Source organism: Oncorhynchus clarkii, chromosome 11, assembly GCF_045791955.1.
Source record: "Oncorhynchus clarkii lewisi isolate Uvic-CL-2024 chromosome 11, UVic_Ocla_1.0, whole genome shotgun sequence".
Classification (NCBI taxonomy): Eukaryota; Metazoa; Chordata; class Actinopteri; order Salmoniformes; family Salmonidae; genus Oncorhynchus; species Oncorhynchus clarkii.
The window spans coordinates 26,316,087-26,342,781 of NC_092157.1; the positions used below are offsets into that span (position 1 = coordinate 26,316,087).

The 26,695-nt window shown below is 47.0% G+C and overlaps 1 protein-coding gene across 2 annotated transcripts in view; it reads left to right on the plus strand.

Moving 5' to 3' along the window:
• LOC139420412 (neuropilin-1a) overlaps positions 1-26,695 on the plus strand; it is an 81,508-nt gene that overhangs the window by 22,260 nt on the left and 32,553 nt on the right. For both annotated transcript variants that reach the window (XM_071170493.1, XM_071170492.1), the window contains exons 4-7: positions 2,221-2,402; positions 11,570-11,797; positions 16,896-17,051; positions 20,394-20,560. In XM_071170493.1, coding sequence (XP_071026594.1) covers positions 2,221-2,402; positions 11,570-11,797; positions 16,896-17,051; positions 20,394-20,560 — 733 coding nt within the window. The remainder of the gene's footprint in view (positions 1-2,220; positions 2,403-11,569; positions 11,798-16,895; positions 17,052-20,393; positions 20,561-26,695) is intronic.

The window sequence follows — 26,695 nt, forward strand, 5'->3', positions numbered from 1 at the left end:
ACACATCATTTCATAATGAATAAACATATATATTTTTGTTAAAAATGCAGTGTTTCTATGTCTTCTGTGATGTATATAAAGTGTAATATTGGGATACAAACTCAACTCTATATCTGACATGGTACATGTTTAAGCCCATAACCATGTGTGTGAGGTGTATACTTTTGTTTCAAGGTAGATTTGTATAAGACTACCCAGAATCACTCTGTGTGACCCTGATTTAACCCATTGCAGTACAAGGTTAATATGTCTGTCAATCGAAAGCTTTGCGTTGTCCAGCCTTGCAAACGATCCTAAAATGACTTCCAGATGACAACAGCTTGGGCTAGGCCACAGAACCACTGCTCTCAGATCAGATCATAGCGGTGCCTATAGACCTGCTGAAACACAACCACCCGGCTAACAGAAGGCCCAGGGCCAGACATTGTTGAAGCAATGAAGAACTCTTTTTGTTTTGCCTCGTAAGCAGACAGAAAGCCCCCAGGGCGCGTTATCCTACATTCCCTCGTTCATTCGACTCCTCTGTCTCTCCATCCCTCCGTCTACATCCTCTCTCCCACTGCGCCGTCTTTATGAGGTCTTCTGAGGCTTCCGATGATGTACCAGAGTAAGAGAGGTGAATTATAGACAGAACACAACAGAACAGATTGATGCCCTCTGTGCTGTGAGCTGTGGAATGGAAAGGTCCGACTCAGTCTGCAGAGAGAGGAGAGAGCCCAATATTGCAGAAGGGGATACTGAACAAAGCTGTACACCCCACCACAGAAACATATGGCTTACAGTAGATATGACCTCTTTCTGAGATCATATCTTGATAAGCTGCAGGTTGCCATAAGCACTTTCTAATGATCCAGTGTGTGCCCCCCTCTCCTGTGTCGCCCGTGGCGCCTTCCTTAACATTTCCCAAATACCCCCCATTTAAGTGTAATTCAAAGCAGGCGAAAGAAACCATTTGAGAGGGGTGGAGGGTGGATCATGTGGATACTTGTCTCCTTCCACCCGAGGGATAGCCCCCTATTCCAATCCATCACTCAGAGTGTAGCCTGAGTCATCTATTGTGCAAATACCATAAGCATTAAGTGAATTGGCCTACCTTCACTTGTTGAAGTGAAAGTGTATTGACAGTCATTTGGGGATCGGGGTGTAGCCAAACGGAGAAAGCAGACTCTTCCTAGAGTTAGCCTAGGAGGCACATATTTTAGCGAAGTGCGCAGGGATGCGCGGTTGCGCCAGCTAGCGGTGGGTGTACGGATGCATTAAGTAGCTGGGTCTAGGTTATGTGTTTTTAATGGTTGACAGTAATGAGAAGGAGGATTGGAGGGAGAAGACAGCAGGTCATGAGGTTTGAGCAGGAATACATTAGATAAGTGCCCCACCGAGCTGAATTCATTGGGAATGGGCGTTATGGGTGATTAAATACCATGGTAACCTGAACCCACACAGCTCCCCTTACTGCACTCTGCCTGTCAATCACAATGAAAACAAAGCATGGAGTATGTATCTATCCAGCACATGCATACACACACACACACACACACACACACACACACACACACACACACACACACACACACACACACACACACACACACACACACACACACACTTTGTTTATCAGTCTAGATCACCTTAGGCTGTGTTCATTCAGACCACCCATTGCTCAGATTCAGATTGCCTTGACTCACTCCATCTTATGTTATTCACACACAATGTGTGTGTGTGGCCTGGCTCCCGTTGCTACCCATTCGTATTCGGAAGGCGCTTTCCTCCCTGGTCTTAAAGCTTCATGCTGACTCAATTAGCCAGTTCCTCACGTCAACAGCCATGCGTCTGAAATGCCATTTTAGTAGGTTTTGGAGCGTGCGCACGTGGCTGCCGCCTGATTGCAGAAGACCAGCCCTAACACACACTCTCAGCTTCACCTGAACAGCGTTATGTAAACCTAGACTTAGTACAGCTGGGAGTCATTGTTCTAGAATCTCTGCAGTGTCTGCATTATCTAACAACGTGGAGCTGTGCCACGTGGAGAGAATATGAACCTGCCCGCCTGTTCCTGGGTTTATCCTGTCGATCTCATTACTACTGCAGCATGTTTTCTCTGCATTAGGCAGGAGCAACTATCATCATTTCCAACTAGTTGTGTGTATGTGTGTGTGTGTGTGTGTGTATTATACCTACCCAATACAACATGTGACATATTCTTATTTTTCCTTTGTTCAGGTATGACTATGTGGAGGTGCGTGACGGCGTGGATGAGAATGGTCAGCTGGTGGGGAAGTACTGTGGGAAGATCGCCCCGTCACCCGTGGTGTCTTCTGGGAACCAGCTCTACATCAAGTTTGTGTCCGACTACGAGACCCATGGAGCAGGCTTCTCCATCCGCTATGAGGTCTTCAAAACAGGTGAGAGGAGACCAAGTGAATGAAAAACACACACGCGCGATCACAAAATCTCATCACGCGCACACACACACACACACACACACACACACACACACACACACACACACACACACACACACACACACACACACACACAGCTCGGGACGTCGCTTTGGAGAAGAGGGATGATACATAGGAGGCCGAGACGTCTAATCACGAGTATAATTAGCATAAAGAGGATGTTTCTGCTCGTTTCCTGGTTTGTTTGTCATTTAGTCCTGCTGCTTTAATGCATCAAGGTATTACATATGCTAAACAATATGGCTCCACACAAACGGATTAATAATGTTCACCATGTGTATATAACTGCCTTAATTGGCAGCAGCTAATCGGGAACCTTAATAAATACCAACGCAAATATTCTCCATCTGTAGCAACTGATTGTTTCTTGCAGTACTTCTGAGACGTACTGTAGTCATAGACACATGATGATTCTTGTTCATCCAGACTGAGAAATGTCCTCTTCCTCGGTTTACGTGACTCCACATCATCATGGTTGAGTGGAGAGGGTGAGTCATCAATGGTTTCCTGTTTCTGATAGGCTAAATTCAAATTCATATATTCAGCTGTCGTCAAAAAACCCTGAAGAAGTTCCTTCCTCAATACAATCTCAGTCTTGTTTTCACCAATACTGTCATGGGATGTTCTTCCTCCTTATCTGAAGACCACACAAGAGGCAGAGCTTCCTGTTGTTGCCTTGGCTTCCTGTGTTTATGGAGGGCTGGGGAAAGGATTTCCATTGAGTAACTGGGAGAGAGGGAGGACACAGACAGGTGCAACAGAGAGCAGACTCCACTCTGATTAATTAACCCTCAGCCAGTCTATGGGATGACCCAGACACTCAGAGAAGATGGAAGCCCTGACAGGGCCCTCTTTTTAATCTCTGAAGTGTGTGTGTGTAGGGGTAGGGTATGTGTGTGTATCCGTGCGTGTGTGTCCCTTTGATCTGATGTTAATGCGCCCACACGCCAGCTGCCTCACACACATCTCCCCACACTTCAGTGAAGTGCAGCATTCCCTGTTGATGAGGCAGTTCAATTGTACACACCACATTCCTCTGAGGAGGTGTTTCCCAGTCTCATCCATTAAAAGGACTGATTAGAAACGAGCTGGGTTAGGGCCCCTGGGCTACGAGGGATGGGGGGAAGAAGTGCTGAATGCAGGGCGTTGCGATATAAAGAAATATATCATATTGATATCCAGATGTGTTTTCACTGAGAGGGGAATATGTCCTATTGGAGCCTACTGGAGCCTACCCAGGATGCTGTAGTCTTGGTGGGATGTTTTGCTCCAGGACCATCCCTTGTAAAGCTGGCATCATGGTTGTGCCGTCAGGACCGGGCCGGTTCTTCTGTGGCAGCCAGGCAACAGAAGCTTGTTTAGCTTTGAAACCAGCGTTGTGTTTTGACTACAGCAGAGCCGGTTGCCGCCGAGGCGGTGGCTCTGAGATCAATTAAACCAAATGTGGCGGACTCTAGTAAGACTTGCTGTCGCCATTTGTGTCGGCTAATGGGGATCCTAATAAATAAAAGTTTACATGTGTTAGCATCAGCAGATTTGTGTTGGCTATCTGGCTAATACCACCCCGGTGTTGATACGCTTACCTAATCAACGAGCTGGCTGCTCTCTAAACCAAAGGATGGAGGCTTATGTTCCGTCCCATATTGCACCCTATTCCCTATTTAGTGCACTACCTTTGAAAAGGGCCAATAGGGCTCTGCTCCATTTGGAACGGACCATTAGCCTCCATCCTTTGGTTTAGAGAGCAGCCAGCTCGTTGATTAGCCAGATAAGCGTCAGCAGATTTGTGTTGGCCAACACATGTAAACTTCATGATACACAGATGTTGAGATAGCGTTACGGAAGTAATGCAAGGAATGCCGTGCATGTTAATTAGCCTGAATTGAGGAATATTACAGTATCTGTACAGTACTAGAGGGCAGCTTCAGGCAATCAGGGCTGTGTTCTTTCAGAGGTAAATGAGGGGTCAAGGTCAGATGAGAAACAGGGTACATACACGTGCATAGACACCTAAACTCTCTGTGAGGAACCTGGAGCGCAGCCCTGGCTTTCATCAGCAGTGCAGTCAACAGAGCAGATGAATGTATAATTGGGGGGAAAAACAGGTTGTTTGTAGTCCTCCACATCTCTCACACACACACTGGTTTTTCAATCAAGGGATCTTAATTAGCCCAGGCTATTTCTTTTATGGGCAGTAAATTGTCGGCCTCGCTCCACAGAGAGAGAGAGAGAGAGAGAGAGAGAGAGAGAGAGAGAGAGAGAGAGAGAGAGAGAGAGAGAGAGAGAGAGAGAGAGAGAGAGAGAGAGAGAGAGAGAGAGAGAGAGAGAGAGACACACAGAGAGAGAGAGACAGAGAGAGAGAGACAGAGAGAGAGACACAGAGAGAGAGACACAGAGAGAGACACAGAGAGAGACAGACAGACAGACAGACAGACAGACAGACAGACAGACAAGTCCAGCTTATGTTGTCTATTGCTGGAGTGCACTATGGTCACCGAAACTAAGACACAGCTAACTCCTCCAAGTTCCCACCACCACCTGTTTAGGCCAAATGGTCCGGGCCGGATTTCAGAAGACAAACAGGCCATCCTTCCTGACTAGAAGCCTTTATGTTTATCCTGTCATCTTGTCTCACTTAAAGTCTTCCTCAAGTGTCTCAGAAAAGGTCCCTCTCCTTCTGAAAGAAGCCATATGCTTCTGGTTAACAGCTCTGCAATTTGTAACTCTCAGAGCCACATCAAGCCTGGCGCCGGGCCCATTGAAGTGGGCAAAGAGAGAGAGAAAGAGAGAGAGGGGGAGAGAGAGGGGGAGAGAGGCAGGGATCATGCCACTGTTCCTCCCTCCATCCCTCCTCCCCCTCTCCCTGATGCTGCTCACTTCGATGGAATTTGAAGAGTGGAGAAAAGGGGATTGGGAAGGAGGGGAGAGGAGGGGATGAGGGAGGTTATCTGCCCTGCCTTTAAGTGAAAAGCCCCATCATTCCGCATTTCACTCCCCAGAGCCGTTTATCATGTTCCTGCTCTGCGAGCGCTTTTTACGAGGACACCTGTGTCAACTCCCAGGAGAGAAGGAGGGAATGAGGAGAGGTGAGGGAGAGGGGGAGACTGATGCAGGGCACGTGGACCGTTCAGCTTTCATCTCGTGAGCGCTCTCATAGGCACAGGTCACATCTGGCACAGGCACACACCCCATAGAAACTTTAGACTCAAACTCTCTCTTTATGCTTAAGGCCCCTCATTGGTGCTCTGTCTCATCCCTCACTGTCAACATAGGAGGAAATTATGTCATAAGCATGTTGACATGCTAAATGCCTGTCAGTGCGTCAAAAGAGAGAGAGAGTGTGTGTGCGTTTTTGTTTGAATGAATGACACACACCCCCAGCTGTAGCTTCAGGTTAACATTTGATTATGTGTCCAAAGAGTAATTGTCCACTGCCCGTTAACCCTTCTATCAGTGTAGCTACAGGCGAGGAAACGTCCACCCAGAAGTAGCTAGTTACTAGGCGGACTGGGCTAATTATCAACCAGATCGACACATGGAAAATATGCAGCAGGGATTTGCTCAGCAGACTTAGAACAGCACCTCCGGACATTAAGGCCCCGGTCCATAATAATCCTGACCAGGCAGGGAAGGAGGGAGAGAGAGGCAGTCATGTTAAAGGCATGTGCCATGTCGCCGTGGTAACCAATGATTAGCCACACGGTATTACAGCAGTCTCCTTTCACCATCTAAAGAAACATTTTGAAATGCTAAATAGACAAACCTAGCCTAAGGGAAAATGTATGAGGGGATGAGCATGTTGAAAGAGGCCCCAAGTCGGCTGTTGAAATCGTATTTAAAATCAAATCACATTTTATTGGTCACATACACATGGTTAGCAGATGTTAATGCGAGTGTCGTGAAATGCTTGTGCTTCTAGTTCCGACTATGCTGTAAAATCTAACAAATAATCTAACAAATTCACAACAACTACCTTATACACACAAATACACACAAATGTAAAGGGATGAATAAGAATATGTACATATAAATATATGGATGAGCGATGGCCGAACGGCATAGGCAAGATGCAGTAGATGGTGTAGAATACAGTATATACATACGAGATTAGTAATGTAAGATATGTAAACATTATTAAAGTGACGTTATTTCAAGTGACTAGTGATATCTTTATTAAGTCCGTTTATTTAAGTGGCCAGAGATTTGAGTCTGTATGTTGGCATCAGCCACTCTATGTTAGTGATGGCTGTTAACAGTCTGATGGCCTTGAGATAGAAGCTGTTTTTCAGTCTCTCGGTTCCAGCTTTGATGCATCTGTACTGACCTCGCCTTCTGGATGATAACGGGGTGAACAGGCAGTGGCTTGGGTGGTTGATGTCCTCTATGATCTTGTTGGCCTTCCTGTGACATCAGGTGCTGTAGGTGTCCTGGAGGGCAGGTAGTTTGCCTCCGGTGTTGCGTTGTGCAGACCGCACTACCCTCTGGAGAGCCTTGCGGTTGAGGGCGGTGCAATTTCCGTACCAGGCGGTGATACAGCCTGACAGGATGCTCTCGATTGTGCATCTCTAAAAGTTTGTGAGTGTTTTAGATGGCAAGACACATTTCTTCAGCCTCCTGAGGTTGAAGAGGCGCTGCTGCGCCTTCTTCAAAACACTGTCTGTGTGGGTGGACCATTTCAGTTGTTTTTCTTCAGCTGTTGGTAATCAGGCCTACCACTGTAGTGTCGTCTGCAAACTTGATGATTGAGTTGGAAGCATGCATGGCCACGCTGTCAAGGGTGAACAGGTAGTACAGGAGAGGGCTGAGAATGCATCCTTGTGGGGCTCCAGTGTTGAAGATCAGTGGGGTGGAGATGTTGTTTGCTACCTTCACCACCTGGGGGCGGCCCCTCAGAAAGTCCAGGACCCAGTTGCACAGGGCGGGGTCGAGACCCAGGGTCTCGAGCTTAATGACGAGTTTTGGGGGTACTATGGTGTTAAATGCTGAGCTGTAGTCAATGAACAGCATTCTTACATAGGTATTCCTCTTGTCCAGATGGGTTAGGGCAGTTGGGTCTCTGGAGTGGGTCTAGGGTGTCAGGTAGGGGTGGAGGTGATATGATCCATGACTAGTCTCTCAAAGCACTTCATGATGTCAGAAGTAAATGCTACGGTGCGATAGTCATTTAGTTCAGTTACCCTAGCTTTCTTGGGAACAGGAACAATGGTGGCCATCTTGATGCATGTGGGGACAACAGACTGGGATAGGGATTGGTTGATTGGTCTATGTGTCCGTAAAGATTTGGGTACGTTGAAGATTTTGACACGAAAAGTAAATCCTTAGCACTTTGGGACTTGAGGTTAGAAGATGTGAAAGATATATTTAACAACTTGTGACTTTTACCTGTTAAATAAACTCTACATAGTGCACTACTTTAGACCTTAGGGAATAGGATGCCATTTGGGGTCTAGCCACTGTGTTTTTGAGGCTGCAGATCATCTCAACACCCGTCATAACACTGTGTTTTTGAGGCTGCAGCTCATCTCAACACCCGTCACAACACTGTGTTTTTGAGGCTGCAGCTCGTCTCAACACCCATCATAACACTGTGTTTTTGAGGCTGCAGCTCGTCTCAACACCCATCATAACACTGTTTTTGAGGCTGCTGCTCGTCTCAACACCCGTCATAACACTGTGTTTTTGAGGCTGCAGCTCGTCTCAACACCCGTCATAACACTGTTTTTGAGGCTGCAGCTCGTCTCAACACCCGTCATAACACTGTGTTTTTGAGGCTGCAGCTCGTCTCAACACCCGTCATAACACTGTGTTTTTGAGGCTGCTGCTCGTCTCAACACCCATCATAACACTGTGTTTTTGAGGCTGCAGCTCGTCTCAACACCCATCATAACACTGTGTTTTTGAGGCTGCAGCTCGTCTCAACACCCGTCATAACACTGTGTTTTTGAGGCTGCTGCTCGTCTCAACACCCGTCATAAATTATACTGTTTGTTTAATTCCAGCATGCTGTCTGATCTCTTTCAGTTAAAGTGATTTGTAGGTTTGTGTGTGTGTGTGTGTGTGTGTGTGTGTGTGTGTGTGTGTGTGTGTGTGTGTGTGTGTGTGTGTGTGTGTGTGTGTGTGTGTGTGTGTGTGTGTGTGGCGGTGGGCCTTGGCAGGTAGAAGAGCGGGTGCTATTGGGATGCGCTCGACTGAGCCTCTCTCTGAGAAGTTTGTGTTTTTCAGGAAGAAGCTCTGGAGTGTTTACAGGCCCTGTGCATCTTGGTACGGCTCTCGGGGGCGATGCGATTCACAAACAACAGGAGCAAAACCAGAAAGAGACAGACAATGGGTTGTGGGTTAACGTGTGGTTATCAATGCCACATGATTTGCCTCCTGAAGCTGGCCACACACAGACACAAACACGCACACAGTAAATAGCTCAACTGTAGCATACCATCAGGCAAACACAAAGCACCGTGGGTAGAGAGGTAGCTAGAGATGAGAGGAACTTTTGAGGAATGACCTTCCGTACAGAACGAGATGAAATGAGACCAAGGAGAAATCTGTTTTCTGATTATCTCTTCAGGGGAGAATGGACCCTTCCTTTATTCCATCTTATTCCGTTCTGATCTTTTCCTCTGCGCCCATCATCTTTTTCAAGACACCCACACAAAAACACACAATGGCCGCTAGTTTGCCCTTCCCTGTCCCTCTTTGCTCTGTGGCTGAATGAAACTATGAAAGGGATGACGTCTGGATGGAGGAGGTGGTGGTGATAACATGGAATTATGGGGCACAGAGAGAACGTAGCGGAGACAGACAGACATGCTCTCCTGTTACCCACTAGCCTAGCGCTCCATCTCTCCCAATCCCTTTGACTGTCCTTTGATCCTGCTCTAAGATAGCCCTGCAGCCCTAGCGAGTGGCCAGCGCCGTCCTCTCCGCTCCTCACACAGGCATTGGGAGCAAAGTCACACAGTGTGAAAGGATTCTTTTTTTTCTTATTTTTCTTGTTTTCTTTTTTGGTCTGAAAGGATTTTCTTTTGGACCAATTCTACACTTGTCAAACATCATATGAGACAACAGCGACAGAAAGCGGCGACCAAGTGGAAAGCTCCTCTCAGACAGAGCTTCAGTCTGGAAGCCATATCGAGCTGTTCTTTCTTTTAAATTGTATATCCACTAGGAACTCTGCAGCAAACTGTGGTCCAGTGCACTTAAGGGCTGTCGGAGACTTCTTTCCATGGAGTAGCCGGTTGTCTGGTCTGTTATGTTCCACACACACCTGTGGGCCCCTGAACCTCCCTCCGTCCCCCAACTCAGCCGACCCCAGGATCAGACTTTAAGTGGAGGCCAACAGAGTTCTGGAGAGCCACATCTATGGGAATTATATTTTAGCGCAGTTGGAATCGCTCTCTGGTCTCTCTTGGTTTTCCAAAGGAAAATTTAATGGCAAGACCCGCTGTTTTGAAAACCAGCAGCTTTCAGAGCAGCACTAAATGTCAACTCGCATCACAGTCAAACCGAAATGGTGTTCCTGCCTTGCCTTATTCTTCCCATCAGCCCGCCCTCGACCCCTCCCCCAAAAAAGCCACGACATAAGCCACTCTCATCTCATTTCCAACGTGTGTCAGACAGATTGAAGGGGTCCTGATGGTCCTGAATTTGGGGCCTGGCGAGATGCCTGCAGAGGACTAAATAACAGGGGGAAAAACTTTGCCACATTCACTTAAGCTGCGTGGGCTGTTACACTGGTGTACAGAGCTCTATCTAACTAGCCACACATGGTGATGGTGATGGTGATGGCTCCCCCACAATTTCTGCCTCAATCAGCCTGCGCCCATGGAAAGGTTGTCAGAATAACATGGAAGTGACATTAACCACTGCACAGTTCTACGACTAATGGTTGTAATGATAACGTGAGTTAACAATGGTTTAGTCTTCTCTGATGGTGTGCCGTTCATCAGGCTAATGGTCTCTCTTGAGTTAGAATACCACTAAATCGTTTTTATGCAGTTTTTGGTATTTGTCCTGCCAATCTTCAAGCAGTGTTAATAAATCATACTTGTCTGGCCATGAAGCTGTGTAAAATGACGAATGTGTGAAATCTGCTCACTTCCCTCATCAGCTGAAAGCCTTTTCTCCACAGAGCCATGAGTAAATGTTTTGACTTGTTGGTATAAAACAAAAAACTGGCAAATGTGTGTGTGTGTGTGTGTGTGTGTGTGTGTATGTGTGTGTGTGTGTGTGTGTGTGTGTGTGTGTGTGTGTGTGTGTGTGTGTGTGTGTGTGTGTGTGTGTGTGTGTGTGTGTGTGTTTGTAGCCCCCTTTGCCTCTCATCGCTGAGGCTGTAATTTTCTCTAAGCACTTCTCATATGTCGCACAGACGTGTAATGAGGGGACTGGTGTGTGTGTGTGTGTGTGTGTGTGTGTGTGTGTGTGTGTGTGTGTGTGTGTGTGTGTGTGTGTGTGTGTGTGTGTGTGTGTGTGTGTGTGCGTGTGTGCGTGTGTGCGTGCGTGCGTGCGTGTTTGTGTCCGGGTGCATGCTCATTCAGCCCTATGCTGGTGATTGAGGCTTTTCTATGATGTTTATACTCACTCTGGCTAGATGTTACAGCAGCAGCAGATTCAACACACACACACGCACACACACACACACACACGCACGCACGCATGCACACACACACACACACACACACACACACACACACACACACACACACACACACACTGAGGGATGCAGAAGTGGGAAGTCAACGACAGAAAGAGAATAAGAAGTTGAGAGAGAGAAGGGAGGAGTGGTGTATATTCTCCAGCCTTTGGTCTGTCGGCGGCCCATTGAATGAATGACAAACATGTTAAGGTGGTCTCAGTGCCATAAAGCACCACTTCAAAGCACCATCTGGCTCACAGAGCTTCTCATCCCACAAAACAAGACACTCTAAAGTATCCCTTTGTCTATCCTCTATATTTCTGTCTTCTTTCTGTCCTCTATCGCTCTTCCTCTCTCTTTCTCTTAAACCTTTCTTTCTTTCCTTCTTTCTCAGTTGCAAAATAGATGTCAAAGCCCTGGTTTAATAAACAGATATATCAATTCAAAATTGATTATTTGCCTCTCCTCCTCTCAGGTCCGGAATGTTCCAGGAACTTCACGTCTAACAGCGGGGTGATAAAGTCACCTGGTTTCCCGGAGAAGTATCCCAACAACCTGGACTGCACCTTCATGATCTTCTCCCCCAAGATGTCCGAGATCATCCTGGAGTTCGAGAGCTTCGAGCTGGAGCCTGACACCACTCCTCCCACCGGGGTCTTCTGTCGATACGATAGGCTAGAGATCTGGGACGGCTTCCCTGGAGGTGAGCCACAGCCAAATATCTGGTCAGATATAGTATCTTTGTTAGCGTTAGTATTATACACTATGGTAATATAAACACACTGAATAGGACTGATGAATGTGGACTGGACACATAGCTTAGTCATCATGGCTCAATGCCAAACATGTCCTAGTTCAAATAATCTACCGTACTCCCTTCCTTCCCATACAGACACCTATTGTGTTGGGGGAGTTGTTTATGTTTGTCAGTTGGGAGAAGGCCTGGTATGTAGACAAGGGTGGTACTCCACCCTACTGTTGACCAGTGGACTTTCCCCTGTCCAGAAACAACCTAAACTCTTTGTCTAGGTTGGGATTTAGTTGTTGTTTCTCACTGAGTTTAGAATGGCTTTGAACAGTGTCAGACTTGCTTCAGGTATGATATAGAAGGTGTATAAATTCTCCAAGAAGAACCGTGTTGATTAACCAGGCTGTGAAGACCTTGCGGGCTCAGTCTATGTCACATAATTAGCACTTTTATTTGAATCCCTCGGTGAAACGCATCAACAACACTGACATCTCTGATAAACAACAGAGACGTTGACATGAAACTACCCTCTCTCAGGAACACACGTTTATTCTGAATGTGAAATTCTGAAACGTTTATTTAACACTCTCAGAATAAGTGTTTCTTATTCCTGTCTGAGCGCAAATAATGTTTCCATTGAAAACAAAGAAAATATATAGCCAACCACAGCAATGTCTTCTCTCTTGTCGTTTGGGGGTCTAAAAACTGGAAATAACAACGTAACACTTCTCACATCCAGAGTAATTGGGTGTGTGAGACAGCAGGGTCTGGAGCATGGGAGGGGCAGTAGAGGCAGAAGGCCATGGAGGAGACAGAGGAGACGTCGGGGGAGGTTGGGGGCTGTGCTGCGTGTCAGGCCCTGTCTGATGAGGGCTGGGCACAGTACCTGTGGTGCCTTTTAGATCAGTGGTGCATTAGCACAGAAGGCTGGAGGCACACTCCTCCCCCGTCCCTCCCTCCCTCCCCCCCTCACTCCCTCCCTCCACCTCCCCTCCTCTCTCCTCCCCCCTCTCTCTTCCCTACTTCTCCATCTCCCCTCCTTTCTCCTCCCCCCTCTCTCTTCCCTGCTTCTCCCCCTCTCTCCATCTCCCCTCCTCTCTCCTCCCCCCTCTCAATCTCTCCTCCTCTCTCCTCCCCCTCTCTCTTTTCCACTCCTCCCCATCCCTCCATCTCCCATCCTTTCTCCTCCCCCTTCTCTCTTCTCCACTCCTCCCCCCTCTCTTCTCCACTCCTCCCTCCCACTCCCTCCGTCTCCCCTCCTCTCTCCTCCCCCTCTCTCTTCCTTACTCCTCCCCCTCCCTCCATCTCCCCTCATCTCTTCTCCCCCCTCTCTCTTCCCTACTCTTCCCATCTCCCATCCTCTCTCCTCCTCTCTCCCCCCTCTCTCTTCCCTACTCCTCCCATCTCCCCTCCTCTCTCCTCCCACCAGGACCATAGAGACATGCAGAGACACAGAGTTCACAACAGAGCATTTAACATTTTCATAGTGCCGTTGAGTCATGCAGATCATTTAGGAGATGCCCCCCCACCCCACCCCACCACCACCACACACACCAGGCCATCCTACACTGGATGGTAGAGGAGTAATGCCCTAAACCCCAGTTCATACACCCCCCCCCTTCTGTGTTATAATGCTGAATCTGAGCCATCAGACCCTGTCCTGGTGAACCCCCTCTCCCTTTCATCTGTGTGTCTGGATGTAAGGCCTGGTTGTACATGGCATGTCAGAGTGAGGGGAGGTGATAGGTTGAGAGGGGCGCAGGGCAGCAGCCTGACCTTCACTCACCACTGATCACAGGCTTACTAATCAGAGATAAGCACCAGGCCTCCAGACCTGCTTAACATCTAGACAGAGGAACACACACACACACACACACACACACACACACACAATGTGTCACGAACTAATTTAAAGTGCTCAGTGGAGTGTGTCCGTCCTGGTTTCACTTTTATTGCATTCTTTTCTTTTGACATTCTCTTATTCCGTTTTTTCCCTTTCTCTCCATTTCTTTCCTCTTTTTCTCAGTGGCTTTTGAGAACTCTCTCCACTGAGGCCAGACCATACCCACCTCAACACTAAACCAGGCCAGACCATACCCACCTCAACACTAAACCAGGCCAGACCATACCCACCTCAACACTAAACCAGGCCAGACCATACCCACCTCAACACTAAACCAGGCCAGACCATACCCACCTCAACACTAAACCAGGCCAGACCATACCCACCTCAACACTAAACCAGGCCAGACCATACCCACCTCAACACTAAACCAGGCCAGACCATACCCACCTCAACACTAAACCAGGCCAGACCATACCCACCTCAACACTAAACCAGGCCAGACCATACCCACCTCAACACTAAACCAGGCCAGACCATACCCACCTCAACACTAAACCAGGCCAGACCATACCCACCTCAACACTAAACCAGGCCAGACCATACCCACCTCAACACTAAACCAGGCCAGACCATACCCACCTCAACACTAAACCAGGCCAGACCATACCCACCTCAACACTAAACCAGGCCAGACCATACCCACCTCAACACTAAACCAGGCCAGACCATACCCACCTCAACACTAAACCAGGCCAGACCATACCCACCTCAACACTAAACCAGGCCAGACCATACATACCCACCTCAACACTAAACCAGGCCAGACCATACATACCCACCTCAACACTAAACCAGGCAAGACCGTACATACCCACCTCAACACTAAACCAGGCCAGACCGTACATACCCACCTCAACACTAAACCAGGCCAGACCGTACATACCCACCTCAACACTAAACCATACATACCCACCTCAACACTAAACCAGGCCAGACCATACATACCAACCTCAACACTAAACCAGTTTTTGAGAACTCTCTCCACTGTGGCCAGACCGTACATACCCACCTCAACACTAAACCAGTCTTTGAGAACTCTCTCCACTGTGGCCAGACCGTACATACCCACCTCAACACTAAACCAGGCCAGACCATTCATACCTGCCTCAACACTAAACCAGACAAGACCATACATACCCACCTCAACAATAAACCAGGCCAGACCATACATACCCACCTCAACACTAAACCAGGCCAGACCATACCCACCTCAACACTAAACCAGGCCAGACCATACCCACCTCAACACTAAACCAGTCTTTGAGAGCTCTCTCCACTGTGGCCAGACCGTACATATCCACCTCAACACTAAAACAGGCCAGACCATACATACCAACCTCAACACTAAACCAGTCTTTGAGAACTCTCTCCACTGTGGCCAGACCGTACATATCCACCTCAACACTAAAACAGGCCAGACCATACATACCCACCTCAACACTAAACCAGTCTTTGAGAACTCTCTCCACTGTGGCCAGACCGTACATACCCACCTCACCACTAAACCAGGCCAGACCATACATACCCACCTCAACACTAATCCAGACAAGACCATACATACCCACCTCAACACTAAACCAGGCCAGACGATTACCCACCTCAACACTAAACCAGGCCAGACCATACCCACCTCAACACTAAACCAGGCCAGACCATACCCACCTCAACACTAAACCAGGCCAGACCATACATACCCACCTCAACACTAAACCAGGCCAGACCATACATACCAACCTCAACACTAAACCAGGCCAGACCATACATACCCACCTCAACACTAAACCAGGCCAGACCATACATACCAACCTCAACACTAAACCAGTCTTTGAGAATTCTCTCCACTGTGGCCAGATCGTACATACCCACCTCAACACAAAACCAGTCTTTGAGAACTCTCTCCACTGTGGCCAGACCGTACATATCCACCTCAACACTAAAACAGGCCAGACCATACATACCAACCTCAACACTAAACCAGTCTTTGAGAACTCTCTCCACTGTGGCCAGACCGTACATATTCACCTCAAGACTAAAACAGGCCAGACCATACATACCAACCTCAACACTAAACCAGTCTTTGAGAACTCTCTCCACTGTGGCCAGACCGTACATACCAACCTCAACACTAAAACAGGCCAGACCATACATGCCAACCTCAACACTAAACCAGTCTTTGAGAACTCTCTCCACTGTGGCCAGACCGTACATACCCACCTCAACACTAAACCAGTCTTTGAGAACTCTCTCCACTGTGGCCAGACCGTACATACCCACCTCAACACTAAACCAGGCCAGACCATTCAGACCCGCCTCAACACTAAACCAGGCCAGACCGTACATAACCCACCTCACCACTAAACCAGGCCAGACCATACATATCCACCTCAACACTAAAACAGGCCAGGCCAGGCCAGACCATACATACCAACCTCAACACTAAACCAGTCTTTGAGAACTCTCTCCACTGTGGCCAGACCGTACATACCCACCTCAACACTAAACCAATCTTTGATAACTCTCTCCACTGTGGCCAGATCGTACATATCCACCTCAACACTAAAACATCACTCACTTAAAAAAGGCCCAGGAATTTATGACTGGTGCAAAACAGACGGAAACCTTGACCTTGTTTCGTCTTAACAAGGAGTCCCTCTTCCTCTCTCTCTCTCTCTCTCTCTCTCTCTCTCTCTCTCTCTCTCTCTCTCTCTCTCTCTCTCTCTCTCTCCCTCTCCATGCCTCTTTATGAGGTCACTTATTGAAAACCCTCTCTGGTCTTACACAAATACAGCCCCAGGTTTTAGGTCCTTCTCATAGCTTCATCAACACACTAGTTCTTTCACCTCCGTTGGGGGGGGGGGGGGGGGGGGGGGGGGGGGGGGGGGGGGGGGTGTATGTGTTTATTGTGTATGAACACCCATGTGACAGGCCTAGGGCAAGCAAATACTGACTTAACTCCTAACTTTACACACACTCCCACCTTCAGCTGTGACCTTGGTAACTGACAATCTCCCTCTCTCTCTCTCACTCTCTTTCTCTCCTTCCCTCTCTTTTTTCCCTCTCTACCCCCTATCTCCCCACCCTCTCTCTCTCTCCCCTTTCCCCCCTCTCCCTCTCTCCCTCCCTCCTTCCCATTCTCTCTCTCTCCAGTTGGTCCGTACATTGGGCGGTACTGTGGTCAGAACACCCCTGGTCGTATCATCTCTTATACGGGCATCCTGGCCCTGATAATCAACACAGACAGTGCCATCGCCAAGGAGGGATTCTCTGCCAACTTCACTGTGTTGGAACGGACCGTGCCAGAAGGTAGGTGACTGTCTATCATCAATGGTCCAATTACAATGAGAGATGCATTATTTTAACTGTCTACTAGGATAAAATGTAAAAAAAATATCTACATTTAGCATTTGCTAAAATGACCTTTCACCATGAATGATAAAGCTACAATCCCTGTACATACTGAAACTACCATACACCCCTCCCTACATATGAGGGGTGGTCCCTGTTCCACTCCCACACGTGTAGTTTAATGTGGGACTAAAGTCAGTTAATAAATCAACAGCTCCCAGTCTTTTAATTAAGGAGATGTGATACAATGCATGGGCCATCTCCCACAGTTTACGAGGCCTGACTTCAACACAGTGGGCTGTGGGGGCAGAGACACCAGGGGTGGACAGTGCCTCACCAGCCCCTCCAAACAATCCTCTTCGTCCTGGGGCCTGGCCCCAATGACCCCAATTTGAGAAATGCTCCGGCTAAACATTTCATTGATGAAACACAACCACCTCGAAGCCCATAAATCTTTCCACAAGCCACCCCTCAAGTCATTCCTTCTCACCCCCCCCCCCCCCCCTTTCGAGTTGTTATGGCGATGACTGGTGTTAAAAAAACACTAATCATCCCAGATGGTGCTAGGTCCCCCGTGGGGAGTAGTGATATGCATGTGTGCTGAGGTCCCTAGATAGACTCACACAGAGCCTGAGCACAGCCGCATACAGCGATGACTGCCTGTGTCACCAGTCCCTATAGTCCCTACAGCTCAGCACCATGGCAACGTAAACATAACATGTGTTCAGACTGAACACTAATCCACCAGTATTACATTTATTAGATAGGGACAGATACAATCAAAACACTAATCCACCAACATGAACTCATCAAGTCACTGCATTATTTGACATCTGTCGTACTTACCTAATTATGCAGTTGGCAGCTTTACGACCTGGCTGAATGGATCCTCATATCAGAGAGACGGAAGATCAAGTCTCTGACAGTTTTTATCCACTGTGGTGCTCTAGTAGGACTGTATTATTACGCCCTTTGATGTATAATCTATGGGTTTTCCTTTTTACCCCGTACATATTATAAGACTTGTGCACTTCAGTCGAGAGGGGGTTATGTAGGATGGACAGCCCTGATTTAGGCTGCATAACGGCTCTGGTCAAAAGTAGCGCACTCTAAATGGAATAGGGTGCCATTTGGAACACTTCCCGACTATCTCCCTGATCCCCCAGCGCCACACTTCACGGAATGGGCTGCTGCTTAAAACGCAGGCTGATAGCTTATAGCTGATAGCAGCACACATGATCACATTTACCTCAGGGCTGAAAACCAGAGACTCTTTGTTTACAGTCAGAGGGCAGATAGAAGTTCAACTGGGTCTGGTTGATGTTTATGGAGAGATTCAGATTCCTCCTCCAACTTGTTGATAAGAAGAAGAAGAAGGGGGTCTTTCAGAGAGGAGAAGAAAATAGTGGAATGTGATATATATATTTGTTCCCCTCATCTTTGCATCTCTCTCTCTCTCTCTCTCTCTCTCTCTCTCTCTCTCTCTCTCTCTCTGTCTCTCTCTCTCTGTCTCTCTCTCTCTCTCTCTCTCTCTCTCTCTCTCTCTCTCTCTCTCTCTCTCTCTCTCTCTGTCTCTCTCTCTCTCTCTCTCTCTCTCTCTCTCTCTCTCTCTCTCTCTCTCTCTCTCTCTCTCTCTCTCTCTCTCTCTCTCTCTCTGTCTCTGTCTCTCTCTCTATCTCTCTCTCTCTCTCTCTCTCTCTCTCTCTCTCTCTCTCTCTCTCTCTCTCTCTCTCTCTCTCTCTCTCTCTCTCTCTCTCTCTCTCTCTCTCTCTCTCTCTCTCTCTCTCTCTCTCTCTCTCTCTCTCTCTCTCTCTCTCTCTCTCTCTCTCTCTCTCTGTCTCTCTCTCTCTCTCTATCTCTCCCTCTCTCTCTCTCTCTCTCTCTCTCTCTCTCTCTCTCTCTCTCTCTCTCTGCAGTAGTGAGTAAGGTATAGGGTATGCAGCAGTCAGGGACTGTCTATGAGCTAAAACAGATGGTCTCTCCATCTGCTTGACGCTGAACAACGCTGATTTACACAATACGTAACTGTGTGTGCCTGCCTTAATGTGTGTGTGTGATGTGTGTGTGTGTGATGTGTGATGTGTGTGCGCGTGTGTGTGGGGATGTGGGGATGTGGGTGTAGGTGGGTGGGTGACTAGAGACAGCAGGGGCAGACTGGGGCCAGGGTCCGAGCCTGACCCTGGGGGTCATAGGGTCAGCGTCTAGACAACTCCGCTACATATGGGACTCCGGGGAATGGCGAAAGAAGAGCTCACCTCTTGACCTGGACACACACACACACGCACACACACACTGGCTGACCCTGGACGGTAGCACCATGTCAACATAAACAAGGAGATGCCCTCTATCCTGCTTGGGACAGGGCATTCTGGGAGATTTACGGCCCAGAACACCGACAATAAACCTGCCCTAACACCCCGAGGGACAACAATATTAGGAAATGTGCACCATGTGCGAAACACATAAACTGCCTACAGGGAGCTTTAAAGGAGAGATGAACCAGCACCAGAGGAAAAACTACTAGCTCAACTTTAATGCATAATAGTTTCTCTTTTCCGATTATAGGTTACAGTGAACTTAGCCCTACACTGAATGTTTTATGACTAAAGCACCACACTTTCACTGTGCTTGCCTTCCATTTAAAGCCTCTGTGTGTGGTAGTGGGAGAAAGGAACCGGAAGCAAGGATCTGCTGAGCTGAGGCGGCACTGATGTGGCTCTTTATTCCGGCCACCAGAGTACCAGCCCAGACCCTGCCACTGAGTGTCCCTCTCCCCAGGGACCAGCTCTGTTTTGGGGGTTGATGTGTGCTCTGGCCTGGGATGACTGGATGGTGCTTTCAGCTCTAAATTTACACAATCTCTCTCCCCTTATTTCCCACCACTTCTCCCTCTCTCTCTCTCTCTCTCTCTCTACATCTCTCCCTCTCTCTCTACATCTCTCTCTCCCTCTCTACATCTGTCTCTCTCTCGCTCTCTCTCTACATCTCTCTCTCTCTCTCTCTCTCTCTCTCTCTCTCTCTCTCTCTCTCTCTCTCTCTCTCTCTACATCTCTCTCTCTCTCTACATCTCTCTCTCTCTCTCTCTACATCTCTCTCTCTCTCTCCCTCTCTCTACATCTCTCCCTCTCTCTCTCTCACTACATCTGTCTCTCTCTCCCTCTCTCTCGCTCTCTCTCTACATCTCTCTCCCTCTCTCTCTCTACCTCTCTCTCTCTCTACCTCTCTCTCTCTCTCTCTCTACCTCTCTCTCGCTCTCTCTCTACCTACATCGCTCGCTCACTCTCTCTGTCTCTCTCTCAGACTTTGACTGTACAGACCCGTTGGGTATGGAGTCAGGGGAGATAGCATCAGAGCAGATCGTAGCTTCGTCCCAGTACAACCCTGGCTGGTCCCCGGAGCGAGCCAGACTCAACTACTATGAGAACGCATGGACACCAGGGGAGGACAACAACAAAGAGTGGATACAGGTACAGTCTGCACCATAAGCACAAAGTACAATATAACATTCTACAGATGCTTTTATCCAAAGCGTGCATACATATTCGTATGGATGGCCTCAGCCAATCTTAGCGTGGCTAGCTCCATGCTGTACCAACTGGGCCAAGCGGGACCGCCATGTGTCCCAAAGTCATCATAGAATTTCTCAAGGGTGGCTAATGTCTCATGATAAATAAGTGAAGAGAAGGGGTGTGTTTATAGCAGTAAAAAAAAAAGTTCATTACCATGTAAGTAATATGGTAGCTGTAACTTTTCCAAAGTCATCCACCCAAAGCTGCTTGAAGACAAAACAACCACAGGCTTTTTACAAGTCTTATTGAAGCTGAATCACTGTCTGTACTCGTGTGTTGTCTAAAATGGCACCCTATTCCCTATGTCGTGCACTATTTTTGACCAAGTCAAAAGTAGTGCACTATTTGGTGAATACGGTGCCATTTGGGACTCAGATCCAGAGTGGTGACTATAGTGGAGTTGACTCTCCTTCCTGGTCCAATCCCAGAAGTCTGTCTGCTCTGAGGACGCCCCTGTGGCATGCTGGGTACATCTTTTAAGGTGATCCGAAATCTGGTGATTAATTTATGCTTCCTGTGGAACTCCAGGCTAGCTGTGGATTCCAGACACTCCACAAAGTATCTCTCTCTCTCTCTCTCTCTCTCTCTCTCTCTCTCTCTCTCTCTCTCTCTCTCTCTCTCTCTCTCTCTCTCTCTCTCTCTCTCTCTCTCTCTCTCTCTCTCTCATATCCGCTGTGGTTACTGCCCCGGGGGACATATCCACCAACACACACGCATGGTTATCATAGGGTTTTACTGTACTGCATGTGTGCTGGGATCTGCATTAACATTCACAGACAGAGAACTTAATATGAAAAGACTGGAGCTCTGTCTCTGATCCCAAAGGCACTGCTATGTCACATACCCTAGAGCCTGTTATTGTGTTGAAGTGGTTACCCCACTGACCCAACCATACACTACATTACCTATACAAGTTATTTTATGATAGTCCGTCCACGCCTCACTGAGAAGTTGAAAGTTTGCCTCGACTGTACGTATGTAGTCCTCAAGAGGCTTTATAATAGTCCACCGGTGTGGCTCAGTTGGTAGCGCATGGTGCTTGTAATGCCAGGGTTTGTGGGTTCAATTCCCACGGGTGACCATTAGGAAAAAGTACTGAAATGTATGCTCTTGCTCAGGATAAGAGCATCTGTTAAATGTAAATCTGGCTTGGAGACACATATTTTAGGTTTTCCTAAAATATTAGGTTTTCCTTATTGCTATGAAAACATTGTCCTGAGGGCCCCTGTTGCCCCTTCCAGACTAATTGAATTCAAGGAGTGGGAGTGTGTTTGTTTTTGTGTGTGTATGTCTGTGGAGGAGGCCCTTGGCTCTGTGCTCTGTGGGGGAGTGGGAGGAGAGCCCTGGGCCTGGCAGGGGCCCATTGTACTGGAGAGAAACCAACGCCTGTGCCCTAAATGACACCCTATTCCCTATACAGTAGTGCACTACTTTTGACTAGGACCCATATAGTAGTGCTCTGGCAAAGAGCAGTGCCATTTGGGATGCATACACACACTCCTGTCCCAGACTACTTCCTGCAGCAGTTCCGTTAGAGGAGAGGGTTAAAGTTGTGTGACGTTGATTGTCTCTCAGAGGGGAAGTTACACAGTTAAGCCCTAAGATGTTGCATCTATTGGGACATAGAGGAGGTCAACGATTGACAGAACACAGGTAGGCACAAATTCATTGTCATGGGTCCTATCAGGTCTGGACATAACCTGTGAGTGTGACCAGAGAGCTATGACCATAGAGATCCTATGGCTTAGTTTCATCAACAATCAAGATGCAATCATGATTGATAAGTGGAAGGATAAGCAGTTTCTAAGAAATACTGTAGATACTATGGTCTTGTCCTTTCCCAGTGTTGCTAGATTCAGCCTTTGTGTCCTGAGAGACTTAATTCAGTGGAAATCTGACTCAAATACCTATTTGTGTTAATGAGGACTTATTTAAAACCAGCCCTTTAAACCAAGTGGGCCGTTCTGCTCTGTACTGTTCTGTTCTTCTTCACTGTCTTTCTCTCCTAATGAAAGTCTGAATGTGTCTCCCTCCCGCTGTGCTGATTCCTGAGCAAAAGAACAACGATTTGGCACCTGTTCAGAATCCTCAATAGAGTATTGATTATGCTAGGGTTTTTATTTATGTATTTAAAAGTGCACGAATTTCATAGTGTAGAGAATCATTGTACCATCTAAACCGCTGAGACATATGTTTTCCATCACCCATTATATTGTATTTACAGCTGTTTGAAGCTGGAGTACAAAACCAACAGTAAAAGACGCAAAAACGAAACTTAAGAAAGGGAAGCATAGAAATAGCGCACATAGAACAGCTCTACGGCTTCTTAGACTTTCTTTCAATTAGAATGGCAGATCTATGGCTCACATTTCTATGTGAATTTGGTCAGGTTGAACTAAAAAGTGACATATTGCAGCTTTAATTGTATTCAGCAGTAAAATACAGCAAGACAAAAAGGGGATATTCTCTGTTGGGCGCTCCAAAGCCAGATGACAAAGAAGTGGATGCCTGGCACGTTTGTTTCTACGGTAACAAAGAGTGAATTCCGTGTTGGTATGGTGTGTAATTTATAATTTCTTGAAATCTTTGTCACTGCGCATATGCCCTCCCTGAGCTCATGAAGAGAGAGAAGTTTCATTATAACAAGTGTTATTAAAAGAATGGGGTTCTTCATTTCTCTTTCATTAAGATTGTCTGAGGGAGGGAGCAGCAGCAACAACAATCTCTCCCCATCGTTAATGGCAGGCGCACTCACGGCACCACGAGACAAATCATCCCTCACGCCTGTTAGATGGATATCAATTCATTATTCATTTAATTAATTCTCTGTATGCAATTTGCACCAGACGGTTTTATTAGCTATTCATGACAGGCAGTGGGGTTTGAGGGGTTGATATCTCAGGCATATTTCTTCTCTGCCTATAGTTTATTCAGATAACATATATCTAGAGCTGGATAGCGTAGGTTTCTCAACTATTTTAATGCTGCCTCTCATGTTAATGTATTGAGATGAGGAGCAGGGCAACATGGTGGGGTTTCTCCTTCTGTTAATTAGGCTGGTGGGGTTTCTTATGGCTTAGCACAGAGCTCTGGTGGGTTAGCTATTCATCACACTCTATTGTCCCAGAGGAACAGTCCTTTGGTGTGTGTGTCTGTGTGTGTGTGTGTGCGCGAGCACATGTGTGTGTGCATGCCTAAATGCGTGTGGGTAGGTGGACAGGCGACCTTTGAGGCTTCTCACATCCACCAGGAAGTGTATTTATAATCGTTAGATAGCTATTCCCCTTTCTATTCCCATGTCAGCCACGTCTAGAGGGAGGTACAGTGAATATCTACCTTTGTGGATCCTCCATCTGTTTGAAGCCCCCAGAAGGGGAATAGTATGGATGTATGTAGCAGCAGGTTGCTGTGATGATGAATGAACTCACCTTTAGCCAGATAGTGTATTTTTGGGTTGGTTCCAGTAAGACCTGAATGGTGGGTGACAGTTCCAATAGGAAGACCTGAATGGTGGGTGACGGACCTGGTTCCAATAGGAAGACCTGAATGGTGGGTGACGGACCTAGTTCCAATAGGAAGACCTGAATGGTGGGTGACATACTAGGAGGAAATACCTTCACCTATACAATACATTTGGCCCTCTGACTGAGGGAGGACAGCTATATTTTTGGAGGACATTCACGTTGTCTCCGACCTGAAAACAAAAGCGGAGGAAACATTTCCCGGTCCCCCTGGGACATTGAAGACACACACACATATACACACAGACACACGCGCACACTTCGACGCTGACGCCATGAGGAATGGGCTCTGTCAGGAAAGGAGATAGAGTGGGAGAGAGGTTTTCCCTAGGCCTGAGTGATGCCATAAAAGCAAGATGGCATCACAGAGTCTAACATCTTGCCTCAGACAGCAACCATTGATCTCACACACACACACACACACACACACACACACACACACACACACACACACACACACACACACACACACACACCATGAATAATACATGCTGTCCCTGAGAGAGAAAGTCAATACCTGAAATCATTTCTGTCGTCTATCACATAAGGATAAGATACAGGTTATTCATAGTATTGTTCTTTACTGATGAGTTCAATGGTAAATGTTCTCCATATCTGTAGGATTTATTTGCGAACAGGTTATAGCCATAATTATCCATCTTGCGTCATAAATGCATTATCGGTATTTACAGCATGATCTGTTTTATCTTACACACATCTCGCCGACAACCCAAATGATTTAATCGTAAGTAAAGTTCTGGAGACAAAAAGAGAGCGTCCCTTCTCTCTAAGCACTCTGGGAAAGGATGTTGACTTTAATCTTGTTTGTTAGGAGAAAACCAGTTGATGAAAGAGCAGAAAATTAAAAACAATGTTTTCATAAAACTGCCCTAATCTCACTCATTTGGCTTTGGCCCAGTAGAGTAAAGTCACCAAGTGCAACAGGAAGTAATTATATGTTAACATATGGCTGCATGGAGGAATGCCATGTCTTTCCCCATGGAAACCGCTAGTACGCATGCACACAGTGGTGGAAAAAGTACTCTATTTTCATACTTAATATAAATAGATACCTTAATAAAAATGACTCAAGTAAAAGTGAAAGTCACCCAGTAAAATACTACTTGAGTAAAAACATTTTTTTTTAAATATACTTAAGTATCAAAAGTATATGTAATTGCTAAAATATACTTAAGTATCAAAAGTAAATCATTTCAAATTCCTTATATTAAGCAAACCAAACGGCACGATTGTTTATTTTTTTTAAATTTACAGATAGCCAGGACCACACTCCAACACTCAGTAGTCATTTACAACACAAAGCATTTGTGTTTAGTGAGTCCGCCAGATCAGTAGAGTACAGATACACCCCAAACAACTACATCAGTAGTACTTTAAAGTATTTTTACTTAAGTACCTTACACCACTGCACTACACCACGCACGAACACACACACACACACACGTACACACACACACACACACACACACACACACACACACACACACACACACACACACACACACACACACACACACACACTCTAGCCTGCACTATTTTACAAAGAAAAACAGGTTCAATTCCACTTTTCCAGCCATCAGCCATCAGCCATCAGCCATCAGCCATCAGCCATCAGCCATCAGCCATCAGCCATCAGCCATCAGCCATCAGCCATCAAACAAACACTAATTACTGACTTCCCTGAAAACATTGTCTGCTTCCCAAATGTACTAAACTACTTGTGACCAGGTTCCATAGTGCTCTGGTCAAAAGTAGTGCACTATGTAGGGAATAGGGTGCCATTTGGGATGCAGACATTGCTTCAGCTCTCCAGCCGTTTATCCAGGTCCAGGGAGAAAAGGAAGGAGAGAGAGAGAAAAGAGCGAGAGTGGAAGAGGGAGTAAGGCAGTGCTGGGCTATGGGCTCATGTCAGCCACTAAAACAACTTGCTCAGCCATATCCTGTTTTCCTATGGACCCACACGGCCCCGTACAGCGGTCAACAGCCGTCCAAATGTGTTTTCAATTATCCGTGGTCAGTGGGATGAAGGATAGAATAGAAATGAAGGATCGAAATGTTTAGCACTCTCGGGGTATGTCCCATATGTCTCCACATTCCCTACCTAGTGCACTAAATTTGACAGGGGCCCTATGTGGGAATAGGGAATTGGGTGCCATTTGGGACGCAGGCTCCTCTCCATTGTCTTTGTCAATGAGAGCTCTTCAAGCTGCTGGGACTGTCTTGTCATCATGCCAAAGGATGAGTAATTAGAATAATGGGCTTGTAATTAACATCAGCTTCTCTCTGTTGATGAAGTCTGGCTAAAAGAAAGTGGAAGGAGACCGGGATTTGGCTGCCCCGTCAGATCTACTGTGCGGTTAAAGCCCCCGACTCCAGACGACACATCGGTGTTTGAGCCCTGTCTGGGCCCCTCTGTTTGTGTCCATCTACCTTCATACTGTACTGTCATTAGAATAAAAAAATCCACTGTACAGTATCTAGGCCTGTCAGC